Raw genomic sequence first — 14,560 nt, forward strand, 5'->3', positions numbered from 1 at the left:
ATATGTTTTTAAAAGTCTTCTTAACTGAGCTACTTGGGAAGCTATTTTTAGAAGACGTAGGTATTTTCACAAAATACAATTATTTGTTATTATTGATTTTTGAAGGTTTATTTCTATCTACTACTTAAAAATTGTGCGTGTAATATTGGTCGCATAACATCTAGATCATTTAATATAAAAGTTACAATTATTATTCCTGCGGGATTAGGAATTTGATTTTTTGGATGGACTGGTTCAGGTAAAAATATACGCCACAAAATACGCAAAAATCTTTTATTCTTGAAACGAATAAACAAAAAGATTAAAAAAATACTCTAAATCACATATTTAAGTACCTTCTCAGATCATCTTGGTTCAATATAAAAGAGAGTAGAACCATTCCTGAAAAAACACTTTGGTGTAAATTCACCGCACGATAACCGTTACATACACACATCCAAAAATAGCAATGCCGCAAAAATAGCTTTATTTTTGCAGCTTTGCCGCAACAGACAAACAACATACTTGCCACGATCCGGTCAAAGGGCACTTCTTGCCAGCCACGAGCTCATGCGCCTTTTTAATGTCCCTAGGTTCGAAATAATGATAAACGAAGTATTGTTTATAAAGGCATACGTATTTTTTCGCGTAATAGCAATTAAAACCGCCACTGTTTTCCAATGTCACATTGGCTTTCTTCGCACACATTCCCGTTATGTAAACATCCTCGATGTAGAAAATCGGCGTTTCCAAAGCCACATGGTACAACTTCACTGCGACATCGGCCGACATAATGTACGCCGCCCCGCACAAATACGGCGGGTATTTCTCGTCCGGGTACAGTTCATAAGGCACAAACCTTAAAAAGACACAAGTAAAAAAACTAACTAAGGGGCAAAACCACCATTTGCTGGCTGGGTTCCGAATCGCATTCGTGGCGTTGTAAACGTGGCCCAGCAACACGTTCGTGGTAATACTGCGGTTCGTGAGTTCTTTGAGTGCGCTGGCGATGTTCAAATACACATCGTCGTCGATTTTCAATAAATATTTGTAAGAATCTGAACAATGCAGGTGAAACAACTTCAACATGGTTATAGACTTTAGAGTTAAGTTATTGTAGGAATCTACGAAGCGCTCCTGAACTATATCATTAAATCTCTGGCTCTCGTCTCTCAACTTGAGCTAGAAAAACACGAAGACTTCGAGAGGTCTAAAAATAAACTTCGCAGACTTACTTGTACTTCATGGTGTCTATTTTTGTCTTCCCCAAGCAAAAAATAAAACGTTACATTGTCACCTAGAAGGAGCGAAACCCTTATCAATAATAATATATTGATTGGTTAAACAATCACCAGTAAACAAATTACTGATAATGTTATTAATTAAAGACCTACGTTTTTGGCCCCACGTCTCCCGTATGGCCCTCCGGGCATCGAACTTATCGAACTTCGAGTGGATGAACACTAGGAGGAGCCCCTTTTCCTCACAGAAATTTTTTGGCATAATGTGTGCTTGCGCCGCTTCGCTGATGTAGTCCCTGACATTCCGCGAAACATTTCGGGCCCAACCCTCCACCTCTGTTGGGACTAAAAACCGCTGATTTTTGGCCAAGAGAGAATGAGTTAAATACCTGGGAGCGGCGGTTGTTTGCTGTTAACACAGAGCGAAGCAATGAATATCAGAGCGACGACCAAAAGCAGTATTCTTTTCTTTAAGTTCATTTATTCCACTGAAGTTGAACCGATGGAAGAGTTGTCGCGTTCACCATCGATTCGCGCCTATCGCTCAATCAACACATGCTACACTTAAGTGCAGTACTGTTATCTGTAGTTAAAGAGATAAAATATCTGATGACTGAGGCAAGGGCATGCCGATTACGGGGAAAGACTGAGCGGAGAGCAAACTCAGCATCAAGTGTTTCCGACCATTCCAATCCTACTCGGAAATCGTTATCGGCCCCATAAAACACCTAAAATCTAAGAGATTAATCACAACTAATTCAAACTCATAAATAAAATTGATTGAAACAATAAACTGGATGCGAGCTGTGACAAAGCGGAATGGAATTGGCTATTGTTTGCTCAAAGCCACGACAAATTCTGGTTCAAAGTCGATTAAAAAATGTTGGATAAATATTGGGGATGCGCCCCAATATCGATTAAAAATTCACAAAACTGCCGACTTTGGTGCTATTGATTTCTTCTGGAGCCGCGTCTTTCGGAAAAGGCACGTGTAATGAAGGTGAGTGCTCGCCAATTTGTGGTGGAAATAGGTCGTGAATGAATGGCTAATTTGAAGTGTTCGCATGAATGGGCAATTACATGAGCACTGACTTAACTTCCGACGAATATCGGTGGTGGTCAAGGAATGATTGCACTTTTGCGGAAATCATGCCACATATGAGCTTGTGAGCGGCTGACGCTCGACTGTGAGGCGAAATTTAGATCAAAAATTAATACAGCGCCGAGATGCCGAACCCCTTGCTGCAGCCAAACCGACGCCGTGACGACCAAGCGCCGCGACGAAATTTACAAAGTTACACGTGCTTATCGACGCTGCATTTTCCGATAAGGATGGCGTGCTTCTTCGATCCTCGTATCGATAAGAAGTAAATGACATCCGTTTGATAAAGTTAATACACCTGAATTAAAAATAGATAAAACATTTTTCAAATATGATTCAACAATTATCCACTTTAAACAAACATTAGATAACATCCGTTATGCAAATACAGTGTGTTCAAAAATCGTTGTTATCAAGTTGACTATTGTGCCGCTTCGTAGAAATGACTATGCAGTTTCCGAGTACTGTCATCTCTGTAAAATCTTTGAATCAGCTTTTTACTCAACATTTTTGCATTTTTACGCATGTTGTTTCAAGTGCAGGGTTTGTTCTGATTTGTGTTTTATATTTCGTGATTTTTGTTGTGTTCTTTTGTTTTTAGATTCGATGCCTTTTTGCATTATTTTATTTATTACTATCACTTTGACTTGAACAACCGTTTCTGAACAGTGTCTAATGTCTATATAAATAATACGTTATCAACTTATCACTTTTCAGATAATAACCGGTAATGTAAAGAATGAGAAGGTACATTATTGACCAGCCCGTTTTTCTTGGAAGCCTTAACAAATGTTAGGTACTACATGCTTGCAATGAAAGAATTACAAACTAACTGCAATCATTTTTAAATTTTATCCTAAAATTAAATATGGACCAAATTTTTTTTTCGAATTAAATGGTGTAATAGTTATTTGTATGCAGTGAAACCTCCGAATAACGGACACCTCTCAACAACGGACAATTGAAGATTCCCCATCGGTGTCCGATGGTTTTATAACAAAATTGTTGCTTTGTAAAAATGAGTTAAAAAAATAAAATCTCGGACGAAATACAACAAAAACCGAAAAAACAGTTCTCTTTTAATTCCAGCAAAGTCTGAAATAATGTGCAAAAACGTATGAATTGAATGATTGAAAAAAACTGACTATAACTCCCAAAAGAATTATCTTTATAGTTAACGTAACTAAGATAATATTTGACTACAATAGATTAGAAAGAAATAGAAGCAGTTCAGATAAATCTAAGCTATTCAATTATGTTCAATTTGATCCATGTTTCCAATAAAAAAAGTTCGCTTGTATTTTAAACTCGCCTTTTTTAAACTTCACCCTCGTGAAGTTTTATTATTTTTATTATTTCAGTCAAGTTCAAATTCACTATGTCAAGGATATGCTAGCCGTTCCTATTTTTTTATCACATAGTATTTACAGAGCAAACAAACTTATCTTTTAATTCAAATCAAACTTACAAGTGTTGTGTGATAATAAGTGATGTGAGATACTATGACGTTGTTAATCGTAGATATTAATTAAATATGAAATAAATAAAACAAAAGTATATTTCCACCACATATGCCCCAAAAACCAATATTCACACAGAAATCAACTTTTTGTTATTACATAATGTACTTTATTTTTTCTCTGTGTATGCTATTTTTTCAGAACTTTTCGACAAAAATCTTGTAATAAATGTTAATTAATTAATATTAAGACGCTAAACATATATTAACGATGCAAATGTTGAAAAAATCTAAGATGTCTGAAGTAACAGTTGTTATCGTCCACGTATTTCTTGTTAGAAGAATTCCTTTAATGTTTCAATTGAATTCAACTTTAGATAATTAAATCAATAAAACCACAAGTGATAATTTATTTGATTATTATCTATTCAATCTTAATAACAGCTGCGATCAATAACAAAAATCTAACAATTGGTATCACAAAATATTTCAATGCTAAGCACGATAACATTAATTTTTTCGCTTTTAGTTACAAATTGTGGATTTGATAAAACAAATAATTACGAGCTGTGTTATGAGTTGGGTTTAATAAAGTACTTAATTATTGATTAGATTTCAAAACCAATTGAATTTTTTCCAGTTTTCATTATTTTTTAACAATTCCGTACCTAAAACGTATCAGATCAAATTACAAGTTATCTAGGCTTAACATCATTACCTGAGGGAGAGTTTTTAACAACCCAGCAACACAAAGCACTTCACGTGTGGAATTTAACCAATTTGTGAGAGAGCAAATAACCAACAGGTGTATTTACCTCTTTTGTGAATAAGCGCAAATGCTCAATAAAAAAACCCACATTTCTCATTAAACGAAGCTTACAGAAATGAAAAATGACGTGAAAGTTGTAACAATGGACAATATTCTCTAGGGTCTGAAGTGCACGACATTTGTGGATTCGAGCCACCACGTGCATATAATTAACAGGCGCACCTTTCAGGTTCCGGTACCTTGAACCCTTGAAACTTTTTACAAAGTTTTGACGTTTTTTGACAATAATTTGACAAACATAAGACAAGAAGAATTAACCTGATATGGGTGGCAGTGACAGGAAGCCACTCGATGCTTGTTATCACCTCCGGGAGAGTCTTTGTGGTAATGAAGATGATATCGGAGCGTTATCACGATTAAAGATTGCGGTTGAGTTGTGATAAGCGATTTTTAAGTACACAATCAACAGAAAGCACCCAAACAACTTTTAAAACGTGGGTCAACTGGTGGTGAGTGCAGGTTTGTTGGGTTGGTAGTGGCGTGACTAGGGGCGCCAAATATAAAACACACTTTTATTGCTCGTAAACTATAAATAGAATCATTGTGCTCCCTAATCATTCTGGCTTTTAGTATAAACTGCGAGAGTGGTTAATGTTAAGTACAAATCGAAATTTGAATAAGACAGGGGCCAAAATTTTAATTTCGGAATGCATTCAAACCACAACTCATCTCTTAAATGGAAAAATGACAATAAAAGGTGTAAAGGGGAAACACTTTCAGTGGCAATTTTCATTAATTAGCGGCATGAAAAGGGAAAGCAATTAGATAATTAAAAATTCATCAATATCGGAAAAATGTAAGCAATGCGGTGCTTTTATTAAAAAAACATTGACCGGATGCACAAGACAAAAAATTGTTATTGCACGGAACGTTGAGAAAAGTGGAAAAAATGAGCGAACTGGAGCCAAGTCGATGCCGCCACAACACCGCGCCAATGTGCCGCCGCCGTCAGCCACCTCGCCGCCCAAGGAAAACTAATGAATCAAAAGGGAGAAGGAAAAATAATGGGTCACACGGAACATTTCATTTACAATACAAATTTATTTTTATAATGCTTTTAGCGCTAAAATTGATCATCGATTTTTGTTACACAATTATTTTCAACTACCAAATCCAGCGTGCTTTTTACTTGTTCTCACCCTGAACAATCAATTATATTTCATAACTTTTAACTTTCTCTTTGCCATTTATTAATAACAATTAAAATTCTTCTTAACTTTCTTTTTTAAATCATAATGTAGAAATAAAGAGACGCTACACAAAAACGTGGTCAAGAGTGCTCTGAAGATTTTATGAAGGCATGTCTTGAACTTATCTTATCTGGATAATTACGTTTGCAGATAAAATAGAATATGTTATTCGGAGTAAAAGTAAGATTATGTGGCTTAGCTTATTCACGTTAGGCTTCGTCTCATAAAAATTAACACTTTTACTCCTAATATCATAATCTACAATTTAGCATACTCACCTTGTTGTAGGTAGACTGGGAATTAAAGGATTGGATTAATTAAAAAAACAATAAACAGTAACTGTCATATATTGTTTAAAGTCTATTTTACAAAAAGAGCTACACAATTTGATGAAACCTCTTACATAAAGGGCAGAGTTATTTATTAAAACATGATGAATCAAGTGCTGGCTATGATTTTAGGAAACAATCTTGCCAATGGTAAAATTTTAAAGAGGGTAGAAAATGGATTAAAAATTTTTGATAAAACTGTTATTACCTCAAAAACACAAAAATTACAATAATTAAAAAAATACTGGTAACCATAAACAGCACACACATTTAAGACTAAATTAAATATGTACCTATTACATAAAGATAAAGCAATCTAAATGAAAAAATATACTCTCAAATACCATGCTTTCAAAGAAATTGCCGGTCAAAGTGGCCTGAAATTAAGTTGGCAATATTGAATATCAAATACGTCTGTAAGTAGCTGTTATCCATTCCCGCGCAGCGGCCGTTGTATCACATATAATTCGGTGTTGCCAACTCAAATTTAAAATGACCTGAAGTTTAATTGAAAGACGGTACAACAAACGTAAAACAACAATAATTTTAATTTAGGACTCTCTCATCTTGCCTTAGTATTTACAATTTAATTGGACGTTTTACCTTAATAATTGAATAAATAAAAAAACAAATCTTAAGATTAAGGCACTATACTTTAAACAAACAATACGTAAAAATGGCGATACATTTTGGAAAAAATTATGTGCCTAAGTAAAAATAGTACGGCGACGGCAAAATCCAAGGGCAATGAGTTTGGAATACATATGTGCTAATATCGTGCAAGTCATGATTGAATTTAATCACTAGGAAAAAATTCTATTTGGTATAAAGCTGAAACTTAATCCTATTGGCAAATCTCCAATTCGTTATCACACTAGTTTTGTCAAGTCAATTTAATTCTATTAGGTTATTAATAAGTGGTTTTATTAATAATCCGTTGTACTTTGGTGTTTAAAGGAAATCTAACAATAAACCCTGAGGTAAATTATTAGCGGAGACGTGCGGATAGAGATCTGTCGTACCAATCACTTGAAAAAATTCATGCATTCACAGAAAAGAACCACTTGAAGCCATTTGAAGAATACTCAATTATTATACTTTGGCACTAGATCTGTACAAAGCTTAAAAAATACAGTTTATAATGCACTAATTATCACAAGTCAAGAAAACTAGATAAATCTATTCACATTTATTTTTGTTAGGTTTATTTACTTTAAGTATATTGTTCATAAGCCAGTTGACACTTAAATTAGATCGACCTCTGTGGTAGGTGCATTCTCGCGTTACGTTACTATCTTTCAAGAGAGTGTACGTCTTACGTATGTCAGAGGGGGTGAAACGGTGGGCTGTGTAGAGCCTCATGTAGAGACACACGTCGTAATTCATTGACTGATATGTAAAGAGCGGATTGTTTTTCGGCCTTACACCGGCCCTTTTGGCGCACAGGCCGGTCGTGTACACGTCCTCCAAGTGGAAAATTGGTGTTTTCAGTGCTGCTTTGTACAGTTTTTCGGCCACGTCCACCGACATTACGTAGCCGGTCCCGGATACGTAATTGGGGTACACATGGTGCGGGTACATGTATCGAGGCGAATACCTGGAATTTTATTGCGATGAGGCAATGGCGAAAGTAGCAACTTCCGCTCTTATCTATTATTTTAAGTGGAAGTGCGTCTTTCTCAGAAATAATTAACAATAATGAAGATAAAAAAAACGTGGAGGAAGTTTATGTAAGAGTATTACCAATGGAAACTTGAAATGTTTGAAATTTTATTTTTTTTTATCTTTATAAACTTTTGCTGTCCCGTCCGTTATCGCAAACATAACACGTTGTTCTTATTTCTTACGTTGGTAAACAAAACCAAGAATATTTAAATTTCCACTGTCTAATTTTAATATTGTTCAGTCTTTAAATTAAGACCCGTCTGAATAAATTTTTTAGAGCTATTTTTACACACAAGATTTTTTTGTCCCATCCGTCATGTTTTAACAAAAAGTAAATTAATCAGAAGTCGTTGCACATTGACTTATTCTTCCGCTTTGTGGTTTCAAAAGTTTCAACAGATTCCACCTTTTTCTTTAAAAATAATTGTTCGAACTAGTGCCTTTTAAATTAACAGAATTTTATAATGATAAAAATGTGATGTCTTTTTTGTGTCCCGTCCGTCATCATCATCAATTTGTATTTCTTTTACCTGCTCGTATTTCAAATTTTAAAAATGTGACTAGTACTAAGTTCCTCTAAAAAAAATCCACTTCTACTGATGCTATTCGTAAAAACTGAAAATAAAATTTGTGCAAGTGTCCCGTCCGTTAAAATAGAATGGCTGAATAAAAGACTTCAAAGTATTCTACTAGCAGGAAACCTTGTTAGATCATATATTTCACTAGTTTAATAATAAAAAATAATTTGCTCTTATAATAAATACAGCAATTTCATTTCCTTTGTGTCCACGTCCTGGTGTAATTTACTAGTGTAAGTCAATTTTCAACAATTTTGCCCTTACACCGGCAAAATTTTAGAAATTTACACTAAGGAATGGACGCAAGAAACTGTCCAGCTGTTTTTTTAATTCTTAATGATAATTACTAATTGCATAAATGTTACCTTTTGACCACGGTTTTAAACTTATATTTTCCTATATTAATTAATGATTAATGAAACTTCAGTGGCAACCCTAAACGCTTCGCCCCACAAAATTCTTGAGTATGAAAACCCTGTTATTTAGTTGCTCGTTTCGCCTCATTGTATTTAGTTCTCTGTAGGATTGGCTTACTTAACAATTTTTTTCTATTACGAGTACATAATGTTTTATTTAAATTAGCTGTCCCTTGATCTTTGGCATGCACTTAAAGGACATTTAAAACGTTAACTTGTTTCTGTTTACTGTTTTAGAATAAACATATCATATTAAAGCGAGTTTCAGAACGTGTTATCTCTAAAAAATTGTGTTTTTTTTTTTGGAGGGGTCAAGTTATGCCTTAGTACCAAACGTGTTTTCATTTTTCGCTTAAAAGTCCTTTATTTCCTTGTAACAAAATACCAACCCTAATTAATAATCATGATTTGAGTATAATTTGGATATTTAAAAAAAAATACAAAAGCGGCAGAATACTGAACTGAGGACCACGTTTTCTTTGCAAACATTTCGGAGACAAAAAAGGAACAGTTTAAACAGGTGAAATTCGATGAGAATACTTCTCAAAAAAAGTAAAAAAATAAATAATCAAATTTTGTATGTGTACTGTTAAAGACCTTTTGGTTTTAAAATCTATTTCCCTACATTCAAAATTAACTGGTTTCACATTTAATTCAAATAAATAAATAAATAATTAAACTAAAACAACAAAAATAGCCCAGATTTCTTTTTTTGTCGACACAGCTAGGAAGAAACAAATAATTATCAATGTCTCATAGGAAATATGAAAAAAAATACGTCAACTCCACATTTTCAAAAACAATAAAACCTCAATCTTATGTTTTAGACGAAGGAAAATTTAGTACAATCAGATATCAATTTGTTGGTACTTAGCCATGTTATCGCATACATATTGATAGACTTGTCTGTTACTAAAAAATCATACGAAATAAATAACATTCGATTATTTTTAGTTAAAAGTGTTTACTTTCTTATCTACTAGTTTGTTGTTATTTTCATTAGTGAGACGAGTCAAGATAGGGTCAAAAGTAATAAAAACGCAATGGCTATGTGACCACATCCGTTGCGGATTTAATTGGACGGTTGTATTTAGATAATGCATTTTTACAAAGCTCGAAGTCATTATTATTTTTAGCTATCAAGTATCAAGATAAAAAAATTGGAAGTTGACCCAAATTTCTACATTTTGAATAAATGAAAAATTCCCTACTAACCATTTGCTCGTCGTATCTTTGATGGGTCTGGCCCTACAGATGAGTTTTCCCATAAGCAAGTCCGTGGTGCTGTTTCTATCCCTCAACATTCGGACGACTGGAATCATATTGACGAACATATCGTCGTCAATTTTCAGTAAATATTTAGTTGAGTTGGCACAGTAGCTGCTGACTAATTTCAACATAAACACAGATTTTAACGTCAAGTTATTATAAGAGTCTATAAAGCGTTCTTGAATAATGTCCCCAAACCTATCACTTTCCAGCATAATGTCATACTAAAAAAAATGATTCGGAACAAATCCACTAAAAAACAAAGTTATACCTGCAACGAACTGTTCGTAGTCTCTCCAAGCAGGAAAAATAAGGACACGTTATTCCCTAAAATAATGCGCTCGTGACCCCAGGTGTCTCGAATAGCACTTCGTGCTTCGAAATTTGCGGGCCCAGAGCAAACCATTACAAGTAAAAAAGAATTGAGATCACAGAAGTGCTCCGGCCAAATATGTGCGCTCAGGTTCGTGTTTAAGACATAGTGGGTTGTGTCCCTCGTCGTGTTGAAGTCCCAGCCTTCCACAATAACTGCCCAAAAATGATTGCGTCAAAGACAAATAATCGCATAACTTTATTGACCTAAATAATGTTATTTGTGTACTTGGCATTCACATGCTCGTCACATTACGTGTCAAAAACGTGTTCTCAAGTGGACAAAACCATACTCATTATTAAAACCTTGCCACGATGAGGTAGATAAGATAAAATCAAAACGTAATAAAAGCTCCAGAACCCACTACTAACTACTGTGTTCGAACATTCGCAACGTGAACGAGAAAACCCACAACCCGACTTACACACAAAGGCCCCAACAAGAAGCAAAGCATACCTATATTATGTCCCGAATTTGGCTCACCTTCCGTGTTTGGCATTTGTAAAGACATGAGAACGTAAAATACAAACATAAAAACAACCGTCATGTATAAAAAGATTTTTCGTTTCGACTTCATTCTCGTTTATGCTTCTGGCGTCAAATGTGGGGCTGTAATTCAATACTATCACCACATTAATGATTGATAAGGCTACAGTCCACGGGTTACCTTGAAATTTGACAGGGCGTTTGGAAAACACCGTCATTGTGGATCCATAAAATAAAAAGGGCACCGTGGCCCTGAAATTTTGTGGATCACAAACCTGTCACTTCGAATTTCGATTTCGAAATGAGAGTGAGGTTAAAACCGGCGGCTCACCCAACCCTACGCGCACACGATCCTATTTTACAGAACTCTGTAACACCGCCATCTAGTTGTGGTACATTGCTCCGTGCAGCCCTCCGGGTTATTTGTGGGGGGCAATAAAGAAAGCAATTTCCCTGGAAAATTAAAGCGTCCGGGAAAAAACGTTGTACGTGACGTAATAATTTCAAAGAAGGGAACGAAGCAATTTATCCCACACCTACTTGATTAAAGTATCGTTCGAGAAGAAATTGTATCCTAGTTTTTTATTACGGCTTGAAATTTTAATTAAATTCTTTTTTATTGTTCTCTCGGCACGAATCGTTGAAATAAAAAAGAGCCGAGCCCTTCTTGCATTCGGCGAGAATAATTGGTTGCATAGCCTCAGGAAGTTAAATATCAATTTGTTGCGAACGCTGAAAGACTGTAGATTTCGCCGGTGATTAATTAAGTTTAGTCTTGGCCCCTCTTTAACTCGTCTTTCTAACGAAAGAATGTTCAATTAAGAACTTTTTAATTTGTCTTTGCAGCACCGGAGCTCTGTCATTCGAGTATTTCCATTTAATTACACGTTTCACTTTGGAGCAATTAAACGGGGACTTATTCCCTCTGATAAAGGAGCCTCGGTAAGTGCAAACTTACCATGAAGAAGATATCTTACCACACAAGGCGTCCCATTACCCCGTAATTATTACCATGATGGATGGTCTTTCTATGAGTGGTAATAAGAAAATATCAAATTTACACATACAATCGCTTTAATTACATTGAGCCCTGGCCGCATACCTTTCCCGTCTCTCTCTTGCCCACGTTTCAATGATGCGTCCATCGCCTACCGCGTTTCAAATCGTTAAATTGGCAACAGAAGATGTAATGAAGATCTGAGGACCACACACGTCGCTGCAGTGATTGGTTCTCACGCTCCTCCCACCATCAGGGCGGGGCCAGCTCAAGGGTGACATCTCGGAGTGGGGAGTGAGCTTGTAGGGGACACGGGGGCGGGGCCTACACGCGGAGTGGGAGAGGTGTCAATTCGGTTAGTATGTTGAGATTTATTAAAAATACAAGCTTGGGAATTGATATATTGTCGTTTCTTTGTGCTTGTATGGCTTAGTTTCGGTGCGATTTGTTACGGATTACGCCCGCGGTTATGTGCGGACGGCTGCGTTCCACATTTGCATAAATATGTTTCAGAGGAGGAGAGTTATGTCTTGCTTGGGTTCCCGTTGCCACATTTCACCTCGTAATCGGTTAATTAGCTCGTCGAAGCGTTGGAATTGTACACAATGTCACCGGAATTGTTTATTTATTTACATGGGTGCGTTAAGTGATACTGGTACCAACATGGGAATGATAATGGTTGTTTATTTACGAGAAATTCCGGTTTTTTACCTAATTTTCAAATGCATTTTTGTAATAAAAATACGTCACCTACATATGCAACGCTGACACTGGACATAAAATGAAAATTCCTTTCCGAATAAAAGGCTGCCTTCAATTACATTGCCATTATTCTAAATAAAACAAATTTTATTGGAACTACATAATGCGCAAGTAATGTTATTTATGTTACTCCACTGTAAAGTGGATCGCTTTGCAGTTTATTTGGAAGTTAATGTGCTAGCACATGTACAGGGGGATTCCACATAATTCACTAGACTAACGACAATTTTCGCTAAAAAATTAATATTTATTTTTTAAATTATTGCCGCCCTGATGATGCCAAGCGGACGATGGCCAAAGCACGTGTCTGTAATTAATAGCTATGTGTCTAACAAGACATTATCTACTCATTTTTTTGTCATAAACATGCAATTTTGTAAATATCTTTTAAAAAACATGGATTGACGCGCAACCAACATTACACACCTGTATGCTTTGTGGACTATTTTGGTCACATTAGGAATTCAGTGACAAATGGGTCCCGAAAAATTTTACTTTACGGACTATGTATTTTGAGTTTCTTTACGAACCATTTTCTGCCCTCTACGGACGATTTCAGTAAACATTTTCTAAATGGAATATTAATAAAATAACGAAGGATTATCAATTTTATTCCTACATCTATGTCTTTGATACAAAACCCTATTCAAAATCAGAATCTGTTTGCAAGTGTAGAAAAACTGTTAATATATCGTCTTATAAGTAAATCCCCTGTAAAAAAATTAAAAATAAAAATTAATTTGCTAAAATAAGGATTTGATTGGTTCAGTTTGGTCACGTGATCAGTTAATAATTGTAACCAGGTATACGATACAAAAACTCTTTAATTTTGGTAAACACACAAGGTAAATTATTTATTATTATCTGTACATCTAATATTGACCATAATCATGGTATACCTATACCTACCGAACATTTATAACGTGTTATCTTTGTAAGAAATAATTAAAATTGTCGAAAAATTGTATTTATTTTATTTCGTATTTTTGCTTATTTAGTTAATTTTTTAATTTTGGTTTGTTTTGGATAAGAGAATTAGACAATAGATTTACACAATTTTTTCAGGTTACTTTAATCCTTATGGAAAAAAATCAAATTTTTCTACTTGTGGAAATTATTTTATTAAAACTTTTTTTAGAGCCGTTGCGTTGTAATAATTAGTTCGAGTTACAGAGGTTTCACTGTATTTTTGTAACGATTTAGTGGAGTAGAAGCTATTTATTATTCATGCCTACTAACTACAACTAATTGACTAACCGAATGCAAAAATAATAATACACTTAGGTATAGGCAATTTTTCTCTGGAGAGATGTAATGAACGGTTTCAGTTTTATGTAGTAAGTAACTAGTTATTTATTTACTGTTTTGTTTTCTAACAACTTTTTCCCTCAACTTGCGCCGGAGCATTAATGCGTGGCGAGCTTTCATCTGTAAAAATTGCTAATGTAGGTGATTAAATTGCTTCAAAAGTTTTGATTAAATCTTTTTAATTTATCACTTATCAGGTGTGTCTACATATTTATGTATTTTTTAGTCTGGTTTGTGTCGTAAGTGTGTGTCGTGAAAGCTGATTGCAGTATCAATTTTCTTAGTGTAACATTAGTACCTGATGTGATGTGGGTTATTAACACTTAGTATATCTATTATAACATCCTGTAATTGAAGAAGTGCATGGCTGCAGGCTTGGGTTACGTTTCCGTTTTCACTTTTCTTAGGCATTAAATCGTGTGTGGCAAGCCTGAAGAAAATCGTTTCGATATAATTGTTTGTCAGAATGAATCTGCTTCAAGAGGAATCTGTGAAAAGTCCATGTTGCAATTGTAAATGTCCGTTAATGCAATTATGCAAGCTCATAATGCAACACAATGACATCTTTATAGCCGTT

The 14,560-nt window shown here is 34.9% G+C and overlaps 1 protein-coding gene across 1 annotated transcript; it reads right to left on the reverse strand.

Moving 5' to 3' along the window:
• Positions 1-259: 259 nt before the first annotated feature.
• On the reverse strand, positions 260-11,256 carry LOC661554 (uncharacterized). Its single transcript, XM_064355948.1, has 11 exons — positions 11,098-11,256; positions 10,887-11,052; positions 10,329-10,585; positions 10,004-10,281; positions 7,312-7,726; positions 1,610-1,688; positions 1,374-1,565; positions 1,215-1,276; positions 884-1,161; positions 505-838; positions 260-381 (listed from the first exon to the last, which is right to left on the reverse strand). Exons 2-11 carry the CDS (start codon positions 11,005-11,007, stop codon positions 355-357), a joined length of 2,043 nt encoding a protein of 680 aa, XP_064212018.1. The 5' UTR covers positions 11,008-11,052; positions 11,098-11,256; the 3' UTR covers positions 260-354.
• Between the last annotated feature and the right edge of the window lie 3,304 nt (positions 11,257-14,560).

Source organism: Tribolium castaneum, chromosome 3, assembly GCF_031307605.1.
Source record: "Tribolium castaneum strain GA2 chromosome 3, icTriCast1.1, whole genome shotgun sequence".
NCBI lineage: Eukaryota > Metazoa > Arthropoda > Insecta > Coleoptera > Tenebrionidae > Tribolium > Tribolium castaneum.

Coding starts and splice junctions, on each gene's coding strand:
- LOC661554 (XM_064355948.1), bottom strand. CDS start 11,007: ATGAAGTCGAAACGAAAAATCTTTTTATACATGACGGTTGTTTTTATG. Junction 10,282..10,328: donor CTACGAACAGTTCGTTGCAG/GTATAACTTTGT, acceptor CATTTTTTTTAG/TATGACATTATGCTGGAAAG. Junction 382..504: donor CTTTGACCGGATCGTGGCAA/GTATGTTGTTTG, acceptor GTGTTTTTTCAG/GAATGGTTCTACTCTCTTTT.